Source organism: Thalassophryne amazonica, chromosome 15 (assembly GCF_902500255.1).
Source record: "Thalassophryne amazonica chromosome 15, fThaAma1.1, whole genome shotgun sequence".
Taxonomy (NCBI): Eukaryota; Metazoa; Chordata; class Actinopteri; order Batrachoidiformes; family Batrachoididae; genus Thalassophryne; species Thalassophryne amazonica.
Genome location: NC_047117.1, coordinates 82,308,225 through 82,321,986, shown reverse-complemented (window position 1 = coordinate 82,321,986; position 13,762 = coordinate 82,308,225). Strand labels below are relative to the sequence as shown.

Genomic DNA, 13,762 nt, shown 5'->3' with positions numbered 1-13,762 from the left:
GCTGATGGTGTGTGTCTTTTGAAGGATATTGGTTGTAACTGCTGACTTACCTCACCTCTTCTATCCTTCGCAGAGAGTCGGTTTGTCGTGTCCACCTGGGGGGTGTTTGGCAGTAACAGTGAGTCCAGAAGCGCCGGGCTTCGATCCTTTTGGGCGCTGGAGAGCGTGCCAGCCTTCACTCCACCAGAATGACGCTGTTTTAGTTTCTACACTTTGTTTAGCACCAGAGGGTGACTCAATAAATGTTTTTGTTATTGGAACCGCTTTCTGGTTATTTTAGCGCTGGGTTCCGTCAGACGCAGGTCCGCTCCTCAACCCGCGTCGACACATAACACAAAGTTCCGTTTTACAGACAATAAAGTTTTATCTTAATGTATAAAAATTAAAATTTTTGAGAGTTTTACAGTTCTTGAGTTTTAGAAAGCAAAAGGTTTTGCTTTACAGATGGACAGAAAGACAGTTTCTTGGCTAGCACTACTGACAGCTGTGAAAATTACCTTTTTAAAACCATGATTTCTTCATTGATTTTTTTGTGTTACTTTTTAAATTTAAGGCAAGTTGAAAGTTCTACCAATACTAGTAACTAGGATGTTTTCACTAAAGTTTAGTCTCTACTGTTTGTAATAGAACATTTATTACACTTTGAAAAGTTCCAGAAAGAGACCAACTGATCTACACAATCTGAAAGTCAATCAGAATCTCAGAAATGCCACTTTAATAGGACATAATGCTGATTTTTAGAGGAAAACTGCATCAAATCTAAAGGGAACTACAGGGTCACAGGGTGTACACATCAGCCAGTGTACAACCTCATCCATATTCATCCAAAAACACCCTTTGATCTCTAAACCTGCCAACTACTAATTCTTCTGCACATGGAACATCGTGGGCCCTACCTTGAAGGTGGGTATAAAGATAAGTGGTACCGTTGGTGAAAATCCATTTTCATGGCATCTCTAAGCACACACTACAATTTAAACAGCAGAAAATATCAGCATAAATCATGATGGTGGATGCAAAGGAGCTGGTTTAGTGCTCCACATTACTCAGGGGCGTTTTGTAGGCACATCGTGAAATCAACCGATCGCATTGTCATCTATCGTCTCTTAATGGTGGAGATGTGCTGAACCTGGTGCACTGGACATCAGAGTAAGAATGCAGACGTGAGGAAATTGATTTGCACATGCGGGACGATCCATCACAGCAGGCATAACGCTAGAAGTTCCAGCGACTGTTCTGATTGGTATTAGACAGAGTACATTTTGCAGAGTAAAATATACAGCTGTGATTACAGTCCACCCCACTCCAACCAGAGTTAAAAAAAATTATGTAGCTCCGGTAGAGTCTGGGTGTTTTTGTTTCGTTTTGTTTTTTAATTTTATTTATAGGTTTGAGCAACAGCACAACAGAAGTGACTTAAATTTCAGGACACTTTGTTTGATTTCACTTCTCTGGTCTTCAGTCCAATCATCACTTGGTGTGCATGCAGAGAGTAATCTAGAGATACCATGAAGCAGGGGTTAGGGTTTCTGAAAGTTCAAGGTCATGGGGGGGGAAGGTCACAGAGCGTAAATCCACCATTCCATCACTATTACTCATCCTATAATGATCAATGTCACATGTGGAACTTGCTTAATTTATGAAAATTGTGGGAAAATATCAGACCTATCAATGTTCACAAATATAAAAAACATGTTTTTTCCCCCCTGGCTTATACCCTGACTTTCATGAAAATTTGATCCATAGGTGTTATTATTATTATTATTATCATCCTGATGACAAGTATAACCGCCTTAAGGTAAGAAAAAAATGTTCAAACAAATCCAGAAAATCTACTAAAATACAACTAAAGGAAAATATATACACAAATTATGATCTTTGGCGAAGATTTGGTAATTGATGATGTCCCGCTCCGCACTCCAGTCCAGAAGGTGGCAGTAACGTATCAAAACGACAGCTCGCACATTATTTACTAGATCGCCATATATCCGAAGAAGAAGAAGAAGAAGAAGAAGGAAAAAAAAAAGAATAGCTCGCGTTTATCGTCGAAATTAGTCATTTTTCGTTCTTTACTCTGTATTATCTTTTTTTGTTGTTGATATTAACAAGATTTATTTAACTTTCGGTGTATTGAAAGGACAATTTTGTCAAGATGGGGGGTGGCGATCTGGTAAGTAGCTAAAATTAGCTTTGTTGTCTAGTTAGTTGCTGTTCAGACAGTTAAGAATTTAAATATTTGTATTTTGTCACCGCATTTATATAATATTACAGGAATTAAAATGTATTTTACACTTTTAAACGCCAGTTATGTACAGCAGCAATTAATGCTAAATGTTAACGTTACGACACACACATTGACTGTAGTCAGTAGTGAGATTGAAATTTGTTCTTAATTTTTATCAAATTAATTTATGTCATAATATCCACTGAAGGCTTACATTTTACGCTCGCAGATGGCATTTTCTGAGTGATGACGCTTTAAGTCAAATCTCTCATTTGAGCTTTTCATGGTTTATGTCACGTTAAATTCAGCTTCTTTGGACTGTTGCTTGGTTACATACGTGAAGACGTGATATTGGGGTTTGTGAAATTGTGATTAAAAACAGCTTTGTAGTTTTGATTGGTTTTGATTTTAATTGCATTTCATTTTTTTAAAGCACCGATTAATCTGTAAAGAAAATAATTGCTATTTGTAGCTCAGTGCCAACTAATGTGAGGTTACAATAATGTCCACCTTGATTGGACTGCTAAATTTATGTTGTCATAATGTTTTCATTTACTTTGGCACTTATTTGTCCAAATCACAACATAAGTTAACTCAAATTTCTATTCACAAGTAACATCCAGACTTCACCCCACAAGCAATGACCTTGGTGACAATGCTAAGGGGGAAAAACTCCCTCAGTATTATTTGATTACAGGAAGAAACCTCCAGCAGACCAGACTTGGTGAACCATTTGCTGTGTCTATTCTAACAACACAAAACAAAAAGCACAAGATTGACAGACCATGCAGTGACAGAAATGTTGAAAGTAAACAATCATCCAATCACACATGGACAAACAAACAATCACACATGGATAATTCTGTCATAATTGAATCACAATCAGAGCAAATGTTAAAATGGTGAGCTAAAATATGGCCGGATTTTGCGGTCATAGTAATTCTGTCACTGCAGGATAATTCAATATACAACACTGACGTGCCAGAAGTATGGAGAAACGTGCTATGTTAGATTGTAAGTCAGTGAGTTAGTGTCTGAAGTGCTGCCAATCTAGTCAACAAGGCAGGAGAATTCCCAAAGCCTGCTCTGAAACAGCAGGATCCCAAATTTGTCCAGAAGACAGTTTGTACTCACATAGTGACTGAACATATATGTGTGTGTCATCTGACAGAACTTAAAAAAGAGCTGGCATCCCCAGACTATGAAAAACATTGAGCGCGTTTGGAAGGCTGAACAGAAATATGAGGCTGAGCGGAAAAAGATTGAAGAGCTGCAGAAAGAACTTAAAGAGGAACGAGCCCGAGAAGAAATGACAAGATACGCAGAAGAAACCGGTGCTATCAAGTGAGTCCTCACTGATGTTGTCAAGAAAGACGTGATTGTTTGAGTATGTCTTTGAGCCACATTCTGTGTATTTTCTCACACAACAGAAAGAAAGATGATCGCCTCGACTGGATGTACCAAGGCCCCGGAGGTCATGTGTCCAGAGATGAGTATCTGATGGGACGTCCCATTGACAAGCAGGTCACGGACCAATATGAAGAGTCTGAGAGCGGTCCGTCAGCTGAGACTGGCCTCCTGCCTGGGTCCATCTTTAACCCCATCACCCCTGCCTCCAGTCTCGACCTGGCTGCCAAGATTAGGGAAGACCCCCTGTTTGAAATCAGGTTTGTAACTTACTATATATTTGTAAGTACAGTCACACCACTGTGACGCTGCGGAGAGGGCAGTGCCTCCCTGCTCACGTACCTCAAAAACTGTTGGTCCAGTTGGTGTAAAAATACACAATGCAGGGCGTCATATCCATCCATATCTTAACTCTGTTTTAGCTTCTACTTTTTAGTCACATGTAATTGTTGTAAATGTAGAAGAAACAGTGATGGGCAATTCTGAGACTCGCCTGCGACCGCTTTCAGTGGTCCTGCTGTGATGAAGTCATCCCAAAGGCTTCTTATTCTCAATAGGGCAAAAAACTAATGGACAGTCCATCATTCTCTGGGATGGCTAGATGTCACCAGGAACACTGAAATCAACAATGGATGTGACAATCTCATGGAATTGTCCTGGCAGATCAGGCACTGGGAGAGGGGACAGAACATCCATTCACAAATGTCTACATTTTCATCCTATATCATTAAAATTGTTTTTGTGTTAAGGAAACGTGAGGAAGAAAAAAAGAGGGAAGTCCTGACCAATCCAGTCAAGATGAAGAAAATCAAAGAAATGGTAAAGCTACAATACGATTGCTCGCTCTGTTTCTTTCTCATATTGTACATGAACAGGTTTACCGCCGCTGTCGTAGTTCTGTTTTTGCTTAAATCAGAGTCTGCTTTCTTACAGCTACGTCAGAACCTTGAAAAGAAAGACAAGAAAAAGAAGAGGAAAAAGGAGAAGAAAGAAAAGAAGGGAGAAAAAGAGAAGAGAAAGGAGAAGAAACATAAAAGAAGGAGCTCAAGCTCAGAAGAAGAAGACAAGAAAAGGCACAGGTATAGAAGAAAGTAGAAGAAAAGGCATATGATAAATTACACATTGTCCAGAATGAGAGTCATGATTGTTTAAAGGTGAAGTTCCTTTTGAATACCTTTATTTCTGTGGCATGTCATAATGGCCAAGTGGTTAGTGGTTTCAGTGTGGAAGGTTCCCAGTTCAAACCCCACCCCTGCCACATTTCTCCATGTAATGTGGAGTTGCATCAGCAAGGGTATCCGGTGTAAAACTTGTGCCAATTCAACATGCAGATCCACCTCGGATTTGCTGCGGTCAAGTTGTAGAAAGATTTTTACTTTAGCTAACATTCATAGTGACAACTGATACCACAGAAGATTGCGAAGCCTTTATTTGAGTATTTAAAAAATTATGGTACTTAAGAAAATCCTTTTATGACTTAAATGGGAAACACATTAAAAAAAGAACTTCACCTTTAACCATTCTTTTTACAAAAGAGAAACTTTCTCTTGCATTTAATCAATTACCATATTATAAGTCACTTTTTTTTTTTTTTTTTACTAGTTTGGGAGGCCCTGTGACTTGCACTCTGGTGCAATTTATACACTGAAAAATCACACTTGTTATTAATAATAGTAATTGTAATGACAATTTATAACAGACATTCCCAGGAATCAAGGCAGTAAACAAAATAAACTCCAGTAATAAAAGAATAAATGCCAATAATGAAGAGTACATTTCAACAAGACACACAAAAAAAAATCCCAAATTAAGGAGTTTATAATATAGAAAAAAAAAGGTAATTTATACTCCGGTGCAATTTGCACTGTGGAAAACTACAGTAATCTCCCCCCACTGATAAACTGGCATTTAAAAACAACTGTGGTTTGCTGTATATTTTCAGGTCACATTCACAAGGGGACTCTTTAGCAGACAGTAAATCTGACTTCCATCATGCACCCGGCTACGGGCTACAGGTCAGTAAAGTACAAACGGCGTAATCCCGCTAACAGATTATAGATGAGCCACAGAACTGCTACAGTTACTTTGCTCTGATTGGACCAGAACCTTTAAAAGTCCTAACAATAATTTTTATTTTTAGCATCCTGTTGGGAGAAAACACCAGTCCTCCGCTCTGTCCAGTCATTCAACACACCGCGAGAGGAGCCGCTCCCGATCGCCTCACAAGAACAACAGGGAAAACCACTCCTCCCCCACCTCACACAGAACTGACAAGAAAGTTGAGCCCAGAGTTCCAAGTCTGCAGAGAGAGCGCTACCACAGGCAGAAGAATCACGTGTCCAAGTAAGAATCCACAGGACACTACTTCTATGGAGTGGGAAACTAAAACCATATTTGTGGATAGAACATGTGGCTGGGGATGATACCAACACATTTAGTCCGTACTGCAAATTAGTAATGGCAAACTTTAAATACTGTTTGCCAACATTTTGAAACCTTTGCAATGCCTGTGGTTTGCACAATCGTTCTGTAGACTGTAACCCAAAAATAGTTTGAAATATACACCAGAACAGGAAACTAAATCCACAGTTAAAGAATAGATAGAATGTGTGGCTAGAGATAATACCAAACCTTTAACTGCACTGCAAATGCGTGATGGCAAACCTGAAACATTGTTTCACAATGTATTGTATTAACGTAATTAATTGTATTATGTATTAACAAGCACTTCCAAATGTGAGCATATTACACCTGTACTTTAATCACTCCACTGGCATCCAGTTAGTTTTAGAACTGATTTTAAGAATTTTATGTTTGTTTTTAAAGCCATTAATGGCCTTGCGCCTTCCTGCTTGTCTGTAAAGTTTACATTAGGGCATTATGGTCATCTGGTCAACTTGACTTGGATGTTCCAAGATCAAAATATAAAGATTAGGGTGATTGTGCTTTTGTGGTAGCTGGCCCCAGACTGTGGAACAAGTTACCTACTGATTCACACACTGTTTTTGAGCTAGTACTTTTTAAATCAACGCTCAAGACTTACTTATTTAAACTGGCTTTTAATACCTAGTGGTGCTGGTGACATGTTTAGTTTTTATATGCTGCTTTAATTCTATTGTATGTTTTTCCTTTCATTTTCATGAATTCTTGTTCTTTGATTTAACTATAAAACCCTTTGGATGCCGTCTGCCTGCTGTAAAGGGCTGTAGAAATAAATGCTGATTGATTGAATGTATTGAAACCTTTGTAATGCCTGTGTTTCAGAAACGGTATCCCCAAAATGTTTTGAAACATATAACCAAATGGTAAAGCCAGAATTAATGAATGGATAGAACGTTTTCCTTGGGATGAGACCAAAACTTTTTGTGTCATGTCCAAATTAGTGATGGCAAAGACCAACCCAACCCCTGGTTGGCAACTTTATAAACTTTTGCAACACCCACATTCTGGAGCCTGTATTACAAAGGAAGTCATGCTGAACACTGGCACCTGCTGGATGGTTCAGAGATTTGTATCACTATCAAATTCTGAATTTCATATTAATGGCTGCAGTCTGTACGTGCACTGACGGTGCTTTTACACTCATTTTCAATTTCACGTCACACAGTAAGTTTTCCTCTTCATTTTGTTACATTGTGACATCTCAGAGATCAGCCATTATCACCCTGATGGTGGGTTTTTATGATTCATTTCATTCACACTGAATGTTCAAGCAGCTCTAAATCTTTAAATCTCTAAATTTTTCTTCCCTCTGTCTCATTATCGGATATAGGAGGCTTTCTACAGAGGAGCTGGAGCAGAAGAGACAGCAGATGATGGCCCAGGCCAAGCAGAGAGAGGAGGACAGAGAGAATAACGTGAGGAGATACAATAGGCAAGACGAGCGTGAAAAACAGCGGGAACAAAGCGGCAAGCTTGAACACCACAAAGGCTTTATCCAGTGAGTTCAGTCGGAACGTGATGATTCTGCTCATGAGTCTGTGGTTCTTCAGTGTCACGCCAGGTTTGAGCCCCATTTTAACCTTTAGTCATTCTGACTTTTTCTTCTTGCAGTAACATGAAGCTGGAGAGTGCAGCTACTTCCTCCTTAGAGGACAGAGTGAAGAGGAAAATCCACTCTCTTCAGAGGACGCCTGCTTCACTTGACAATTTCATGAAGCGATAAGACTTTCTGAGAGTGGTACATGTGACTGCAGACCGTGTGATCATGTGTGGCAGCAGGTCTGTGATGACCAGTTTGAGAACCAGTACTTAAAAAAAAAAAAATTCACATGGCATACATTTTGTACAGTATGTTGATTTTTATCTATAAAGAACGTGTTTTATCACAGATGTTATTGTGATATACTGTTGCTTTTACTTTATTGTTGTCAGTGCAATTGGATTAAAAGCATTTCTAGAACCTGATAAGATTTTTGCTCCGTCACACGTAAAAGATGGACCTTCATCTTTGGGTAGAGATGTTATAAAGCAACAACACTCAGCTCCGAGTTTTCGGCGTGAACCTTCAATGAACAGAAAACAGAAACATACTGGGGTGAAGAATTCTGACAAACCTGACTTCCAGCACAAATGATGGTATTTATGGTAAAATGATGGTCAGTTTCCAGAATTGCTTCAGTGTCTGATGGAGGACAGGCAGGGGGTTATGTGATCACCCCCATATGTCAGTGGTAATCCCAATGTTCTGTGAGTGCATCAAGTCAGCTCTGGGAGTGGGTGTCACCACATCAGACCCACCTAGAGTCCACCAAACATCATATAGTTGGCCTTGTTGTTGCCTCAAAGGTCAAATATCTGTTAATAAAAAAATCCCAGATCCTTCTTATACACCTGGAGCGGCTGCAAGTGTGTATCTGGACGTCACGATCATGGACTTGCACTTTGCAAGGTGAAACTTTAACAGCCACTTCTGATCATTTCTGTAAGACAAAGGTCATTGTGAAGTAGCTTCTAATCTGCTATAGTTATTCTGTGCATCACTGTATGGATGCAGGACAGTTCGTCCCACCAACTTTGCCCTTGAGTATTATCTGCAGTATGTTGGCCATTCGTGTTGTACACTTACAGTGCCCCTCAAAAGTTGAAACACTTGGTATTTCATACATTTTAATTTGTTTATGCCATTTCAAATACAAAAAAATTAAAAAAATTCTAAAATGATCTTCCTTAAATTCAAACTGAAAGCAAATCTATACAACCTGATATAAAATAACTAAGAATATAAAAGCCAAGATAATGGGTTGCATAAGTTGTGGCCATGTTAAGTGGGCCATGTTAAAATACAAAATGGATGAAATAGAGTGAAATGGGGCCTAACATTACGGTACATTTTGTTACATGCTCTCAATTACAACAAAAAGAACTTTATATCAGATTACTCGCATAGCGGGCACCCCGCTTTAAGCAGAGATAGCTGTTATTTACATCAGGTGGCAGCACTTTCTTGTGTATTATATTAAAGGCCTTATGGCCTTGTGTGGGTTTAGCTGGGCTATTAATGTATGTATTTCATGAAATGAATGTTTATTGTCCCCATTTTGTGATTTACCCCAATTTTGTGGTTATCAGTCGCCATTTCGTATTTTAGTATAGCCTGTAAATAATAATAAATAATAATATGTTTTATTGCCAGTTTTCTTCAGACAAGTCGGGATGGATACATGAACATTTCCAAGTCACTGTCACTGAATATGTCTTGGGCTTTATTTACAGTTTATTATCAGTTATGAAGAAATACAAACAGTATGGCACTCTATGGTAAACGTGTATGAGGAGGGTCAGTTCTCAAAAACTGACTACGAGAAGAAGAGTGAGAAAAGACACTCGCACAACCCAGAAGAAGTTATTGGCTTCTCTGACTGTGACTAGAGAAATTGTGCATATTTTGCAATTTGTATCCCCAATTGTACAGCTTCATGATGAGGTGGTATAGAGGAGTTAGTTTTTTCCCACCAAAACATCAAATCTAGGCATGCATCTCAGATGTACCTTATGGCAAATTGTAGCTGAACTTTTAGGTCTTCTTTTTAAGAAAATGGCTGTGTTCCATTACTGTGTGGACAAACAATAACATGCCAACAACATAAAAAAGTGTAGTTTATCATTTGTGTGCTTTACATACGCTTAAATTTCCCTACTGATGCTCTGTTAGACTTGAAGCTGACAGGATTTTAATAAACGGTTTCACTTTAACACGCCTCGACCAAACTATGCGCGTCTGTTTTCATCGCCATCATTTTGTCCAATAGGAACAACGAACTGTTTTCACACATCCAATCACCTTAGAGTGGGCGGATATCGAGGGAACACTTTCGACTGACTTTTGTTTCTAAATCGTGTAGTCACTGTGGGAGGCTAACAGACTTTAATAACAGACAAAGCCAGATTTTACAAGTTTTTACTCGCCATATATACACACACACACACACACACCAGCACAGTCATGACGGTAAGTACAACATATAGTCCATAATGATTGCGGATTGCTGCGTAAACCACAATGCTAAAATTGTTAACGGTACATTAGCTTAGCGCCCCGGCTAAGCTAATGCAGCGAAAGTTAGCCCAAATCTGTGAGTTAACTACTTATTTACAAACTATCATTATAATTTCTCCAGTTAACGCCAGCGTTCAGATATTTGTAATTAACATGATACAGAGTCATTGTAATAATAGCATTACTTACCTTATGTAACCAGGCATGAATTAATGTATTTTCAGTTTTATTTCTTGTCGCTGCTTCTTTCTAACACACTCTAATTTACTGTGAACCATGTTTGTCATCTTCAGCTTCATGTTTGTGCTGATTTTAACTACTATGGCAACCGGAAGAACTTTGCAAGCTTTCCGTCATGAGCCAGTACAAAATACATTTTACCCCATCTGCTAGTTATCACTGCGTCAGTTTCTCTCTCTCTCTCTCTATGGATGGATGGATGGATAGCGCTGTTGGTAGAACTCTGGCTTGATCACAAACGGGCTCTTACTCTGGTACTTCCGGTTGCACTTGGCTTACAGATTTCCACCAAATATTGGCACCATATTTATGATTGGCACCGTTTTTGTTTTTTTTGCATCACTTGTGATTGGGCAGCATGACAGTCTGTTGTTCGTTATGTAATATACAAGTAAGGTCTGTCACAGTCCAAGGAGGTAATCATATTTTATGTATGTCATGACAATGTTCGGTGATACTGTGTTCTGTAATTTGAATGTTTCAAAGATATTGTTAAATGTGATATGCTGAAAATAATAACATAAATACCTTTCAAAGTAGCTACCAGCGTGAAACTGCATTGATAACACTGTGTAACACAATTTTTGTTCCTGGCTTCTAAGTGTTATATTTCAACTGCTTATGTCTAAAGTCTATGGAAAAATGGCTACATTCAGCACAAACTTTGATTTTATTTTTTATAACGTTGTAGAAAGTTCTAAAAGTTTCTTGAAATTTCTAGATAATTTTGGAAACTTCTAGAAAATTCTGGACAGTTCTGGCAGTTCAAGAATATTCTAGAAGACTACTCAGTAGTAGTGAAGGCGAATCGAGAATATTCTTGAAAACAGACAAATTTCAAAATATCATTGTCCTGATCACAGAAGCAAAGTTTCTGTGGAATAACAGCTATTTTCTATTTATTTAAGGCATAACAGGTTAGGAAAACACACTGTGTGCCCAGGAACAAAACAAAAAAATAAAAATTTGTTACATAGTGTAATACAAAGTTCTATCAGTATGTTGTAGTGTTAATTACCTCAGAGTGGCTTCACATTTTGAAATATTGTCAGCTCACTAGGGTGCTATTTTGTTTGAGATCGATGAGTCAGTTTTCTGGTTTGTATAATGTTTGATCCCAAGCACCTTATCCTTCCAACATGAGTTGTGACACAAGAGCATCACAAAAACTACCTGTGTGAACCATTTTCCTTCTTTCAGATGGGTTAATTTGGGTGAATTGCTAAAACAAACTAAACAAAACAAAAAAAAAGACACCTTCTGTGCCCACCTCACTATCATCTTTATTGGAAATCGTCAGCCGATTTTCACACACACACACACACACACACACACACACACACAAAAAAAAATCATAGTGAATTATAGAAATGTGAAACCACTCTATAGGGCAGCCATTCATATGTGGTTTGTATAACTTCAAGCTGTTAAAGTATGTGTATATATGACAATCGTATGTAATTACAAATATTTGAAACCCAGAGAAAGTGTTTGATTACTTAAAAACGTAGAGATGGACACTGCTGATACCTTTTCCATTGATAAGATACGCTTTATACTAAAATGTGTTTAATGAATCATTATGGGTCAGTACAAGCAACTCATTTAACAGATTAAGAATGGCATCTCAGTTGAAGTGCTTGTTTAAGGTGGGGGTGGGCTACCAAAATCATACAACCTTGGGTTCATATTCTTGATGGAACAAAATGGTAAAACAGAAATGTTCAGCAGTGAAAATAAGACAAAATCCAGTTTGTCAAATAGATGTAGCCTGGTCTGTTTGTCCTGTGCTAAATGACGACTGCCCCACCTGTCACACTTCCTCCAGTCAATCATGTCCTATAATGGAGGGGCCGTCATGGCCATGCGGGGGAAGGACTGTGTGGCGATAGCGGCAGACAGGAGATTTGGCATTCAGGCTCAGATGGTGACCACAGACTTCCAGAAGATCTTCCCCATGGGAGACAGACTGTACATCGGGCTGGCTGGGCTGGCTACTGATGTGCAGACAGTGTGAGTGTTTTTGATTCTCTCTGCCACTTTGTGGTTTTTAGCTTTGACACATGACAAGTTTTGTTGCTGCTCTGGAGATTTAAAGTGCTAAGAAGTTCACCTGCAATGACAAAAATCAACTCGAGATGGCAGAAGGAATCTCAGTGTTTGTTTGGCAAAGACAAATTTCTTGTTTTCAAAATGTTTGTCAGATGTGTGAGGGAATGATGAAGTTGTGGCTCTAACAGTCCACTGTTGTCTGCAGCTCACAGAGGCTGAAATTCAGGCTGAACTTGTACGAGCTGAAAGAGGGTCGACAGATCAAACCCAAGACCTTCATGAGCATGGTGTCTAACCTGCTGTATGAAAGGAGGTGAGTGCTTGAGGCATTAATCTTTTCTGAACAAATCATCAGAGCATGTTTAACATGATTTATTTACAGCAGTGTCTTTGTGCTTCTGACACCCAAGTCAATCTGGTTAATGTGCTGCCCTCTCCAGGTTTGGACCTTACTACATTGAGCCTGTGATTGCCGGTCTAGATCCCAAAACCTTTGAACCATTTATCTGCTCGCTGGATTTGATTGGCTGCCCCATGGAGACGGAAGACTTTGTTGTTAGTGGCACATGTTCTGAGCAGATGTACGGCATGTGTGAATCTCTGTGGGAACCAGACTTGGTGAGAACTGTGTGACGCTTTAGGGATCAGTAACCTTATTTACACAGATGTGATACACAGTACTTTAATTTTGTAGCTGCAGTATTCTGTGTAATTTCAAAATATGACGATGTTGAATTACTTTGCACATAAGAAGCAGTGATGAATCTGATGCAATTCTGCTCTTTGACCACTTGGAGAAGTTGTTTGCCATTAAAAAGAAAAAAGCTTCATGCTCTGTCTTGCTGGAAGAATTTCTACTTTTTCTGACTGTGGCTACGTTTTGTTGTGCAGGAACCACAGGATCTCTTTGAGACAATCTCACAGGCGATGCTGAACGCAGTTGATCGGGATGCTGTCTCTGGTATGGGAGTTGTTGTACATGTCATGTAAGTGCAGACATTAAAAATAAATAAACGCACCATAGAGAGAAAAATGTCAGCTTTGGACCGGTTTAAAATCTTTTTTCTTTGGCAGTGAAAAAGACAAGATCACTACACGAACCCTGAAGGCCAGGATGGATTAGAGTTTCTGTTTGTCCAGACATGTCATCATATGCTTTGTACAAAATCCTGTACTGTTGTTTTTCCCAATAAATGAACATAAATTAACGTGAACTCGGCTGATTTATTTTTGCCATATAAATCAGTGCAATCTATAGCAAGTCTTGTTTGAAATTTCCTGACTACTGCCATTAACTCACTGCTGAGGACAACTGTTTTGATTTTGGGTAATTCTATTAA

The 13,762-nt window shown here is 38.9% G+C and overlaps 2 protein-coding genes across 4 annotated transcripts in view; both read left to right on the top strand.

Annotated features, from left to right (window-relative positions):
* The first annotated feature begins 2,001 nt into the window (after window positions 1-2,001).
* The window catches only part of cwc25 (CWC25 spliceosome associated protein homolog), a 35,210-nt gene continuing 23,449 nt past the window's right edge, over window positions 2,002-13,762 (top strand). The window contains exons 1-10 of one of the 2 annotated variants that reach the window (XM_034188904.1): window positions 2,002-2,170; window positions 3,396-3,568; window positions 3,655-3,891; window positions 4,381-4,450; window positions 4,565-4,710; window positions 5,574-5,646; window positions 5,772-5,974; window positions 7,404-7,571; window positions 7,685-7,795; window positions 8,620-8,630. In XM_034188904.1, the coding sequence (XP_034044795.1) occupies window positions 2,153-2,170; window positions 3,396-3,568; window positions 3,655-3,891; window positions 4,381-4,450; window positions 4,565-4,710; window positions 5,574-5,646; window positions 5,772-5,974; window positions 7,404-7,571; window positions 7,685-7,795; window position 8,620 (1,200 nt within the window). In that variant the 5' untranslated portion in view covers window positions 2,002-2,152 and the 3' untranslated portion in view covers window positions 8,621-8,630. Of the gene's footprint in view, window positions 2,171-3,395; window positions 3,569-3,654; window positions 3,892-4,380; window positions 4,451-4,564; window positions 4,711-5,573; window positions 5,647-5,771; window positions 5,975-7,403; window positions 7,572-7,684; window positions 7,797-8,619; window positions 8,631-13,762 lie in introns of those variants that run through there. The other variant, XM_034188903.1, reaches the window with a different exon arrangement.
* On the top strand, window positions 9,927-13,631 carry psmb3 (proteasome 20S subunit beta 3). 2 transcript variants are annotated; one of them, XM_034188907.1, is made up of 7 exons: window positions 9,954-10,073; window positions 10,295-10,299; window positions 12,199-12,383; window positions 12,628-12,735; window positions 12,863-13,040; window positions 13,314-13,408; window positions 13,497-13,631. In XM_034188907.1, exons 3-7 carry the CDS (start codon window positions 12,205-12,207, stop codon window positions 13,543-13,545), a joined length of 609 nt encoding a protein of 202 aa, XP_034044798.1. In that variant the 5' UTR covers window positions 9,954-10,073; window positions 10,295-10,299; window positions 12,199-12,204; the 3' UTR covers window positions 13,546-13,631. The 2 variants fall into 2 exon arrangements, with proteins under 2 accessions (XP_034044797.1, XP_034044798.1); XM_034188906.1 differs by lacking the exon at window positions 10,295-10,299 and having other exon boundaries at window positions 9,927-10,082.

Excerpts from the sequence above, each read along its gene's own strand:
- psmb3 (XM_034188906.1), top strand. Across the intron at positions 13,041-13,313 it reads CTCTGTGGGAACCAGACTTG|GAACCACAGGATCTCTTTGA; the intron begins GTGAGAACTGTG and ends TTTGTTGTGCAG. Across the intron at positions 13,409-13,496 it reads GGAGTTGTTGTACATGTCAT|TGAAAAAGACAAGATCACTA; the intron begins GTAAGTGCAGAC and ends TTTCTTTGGCAG.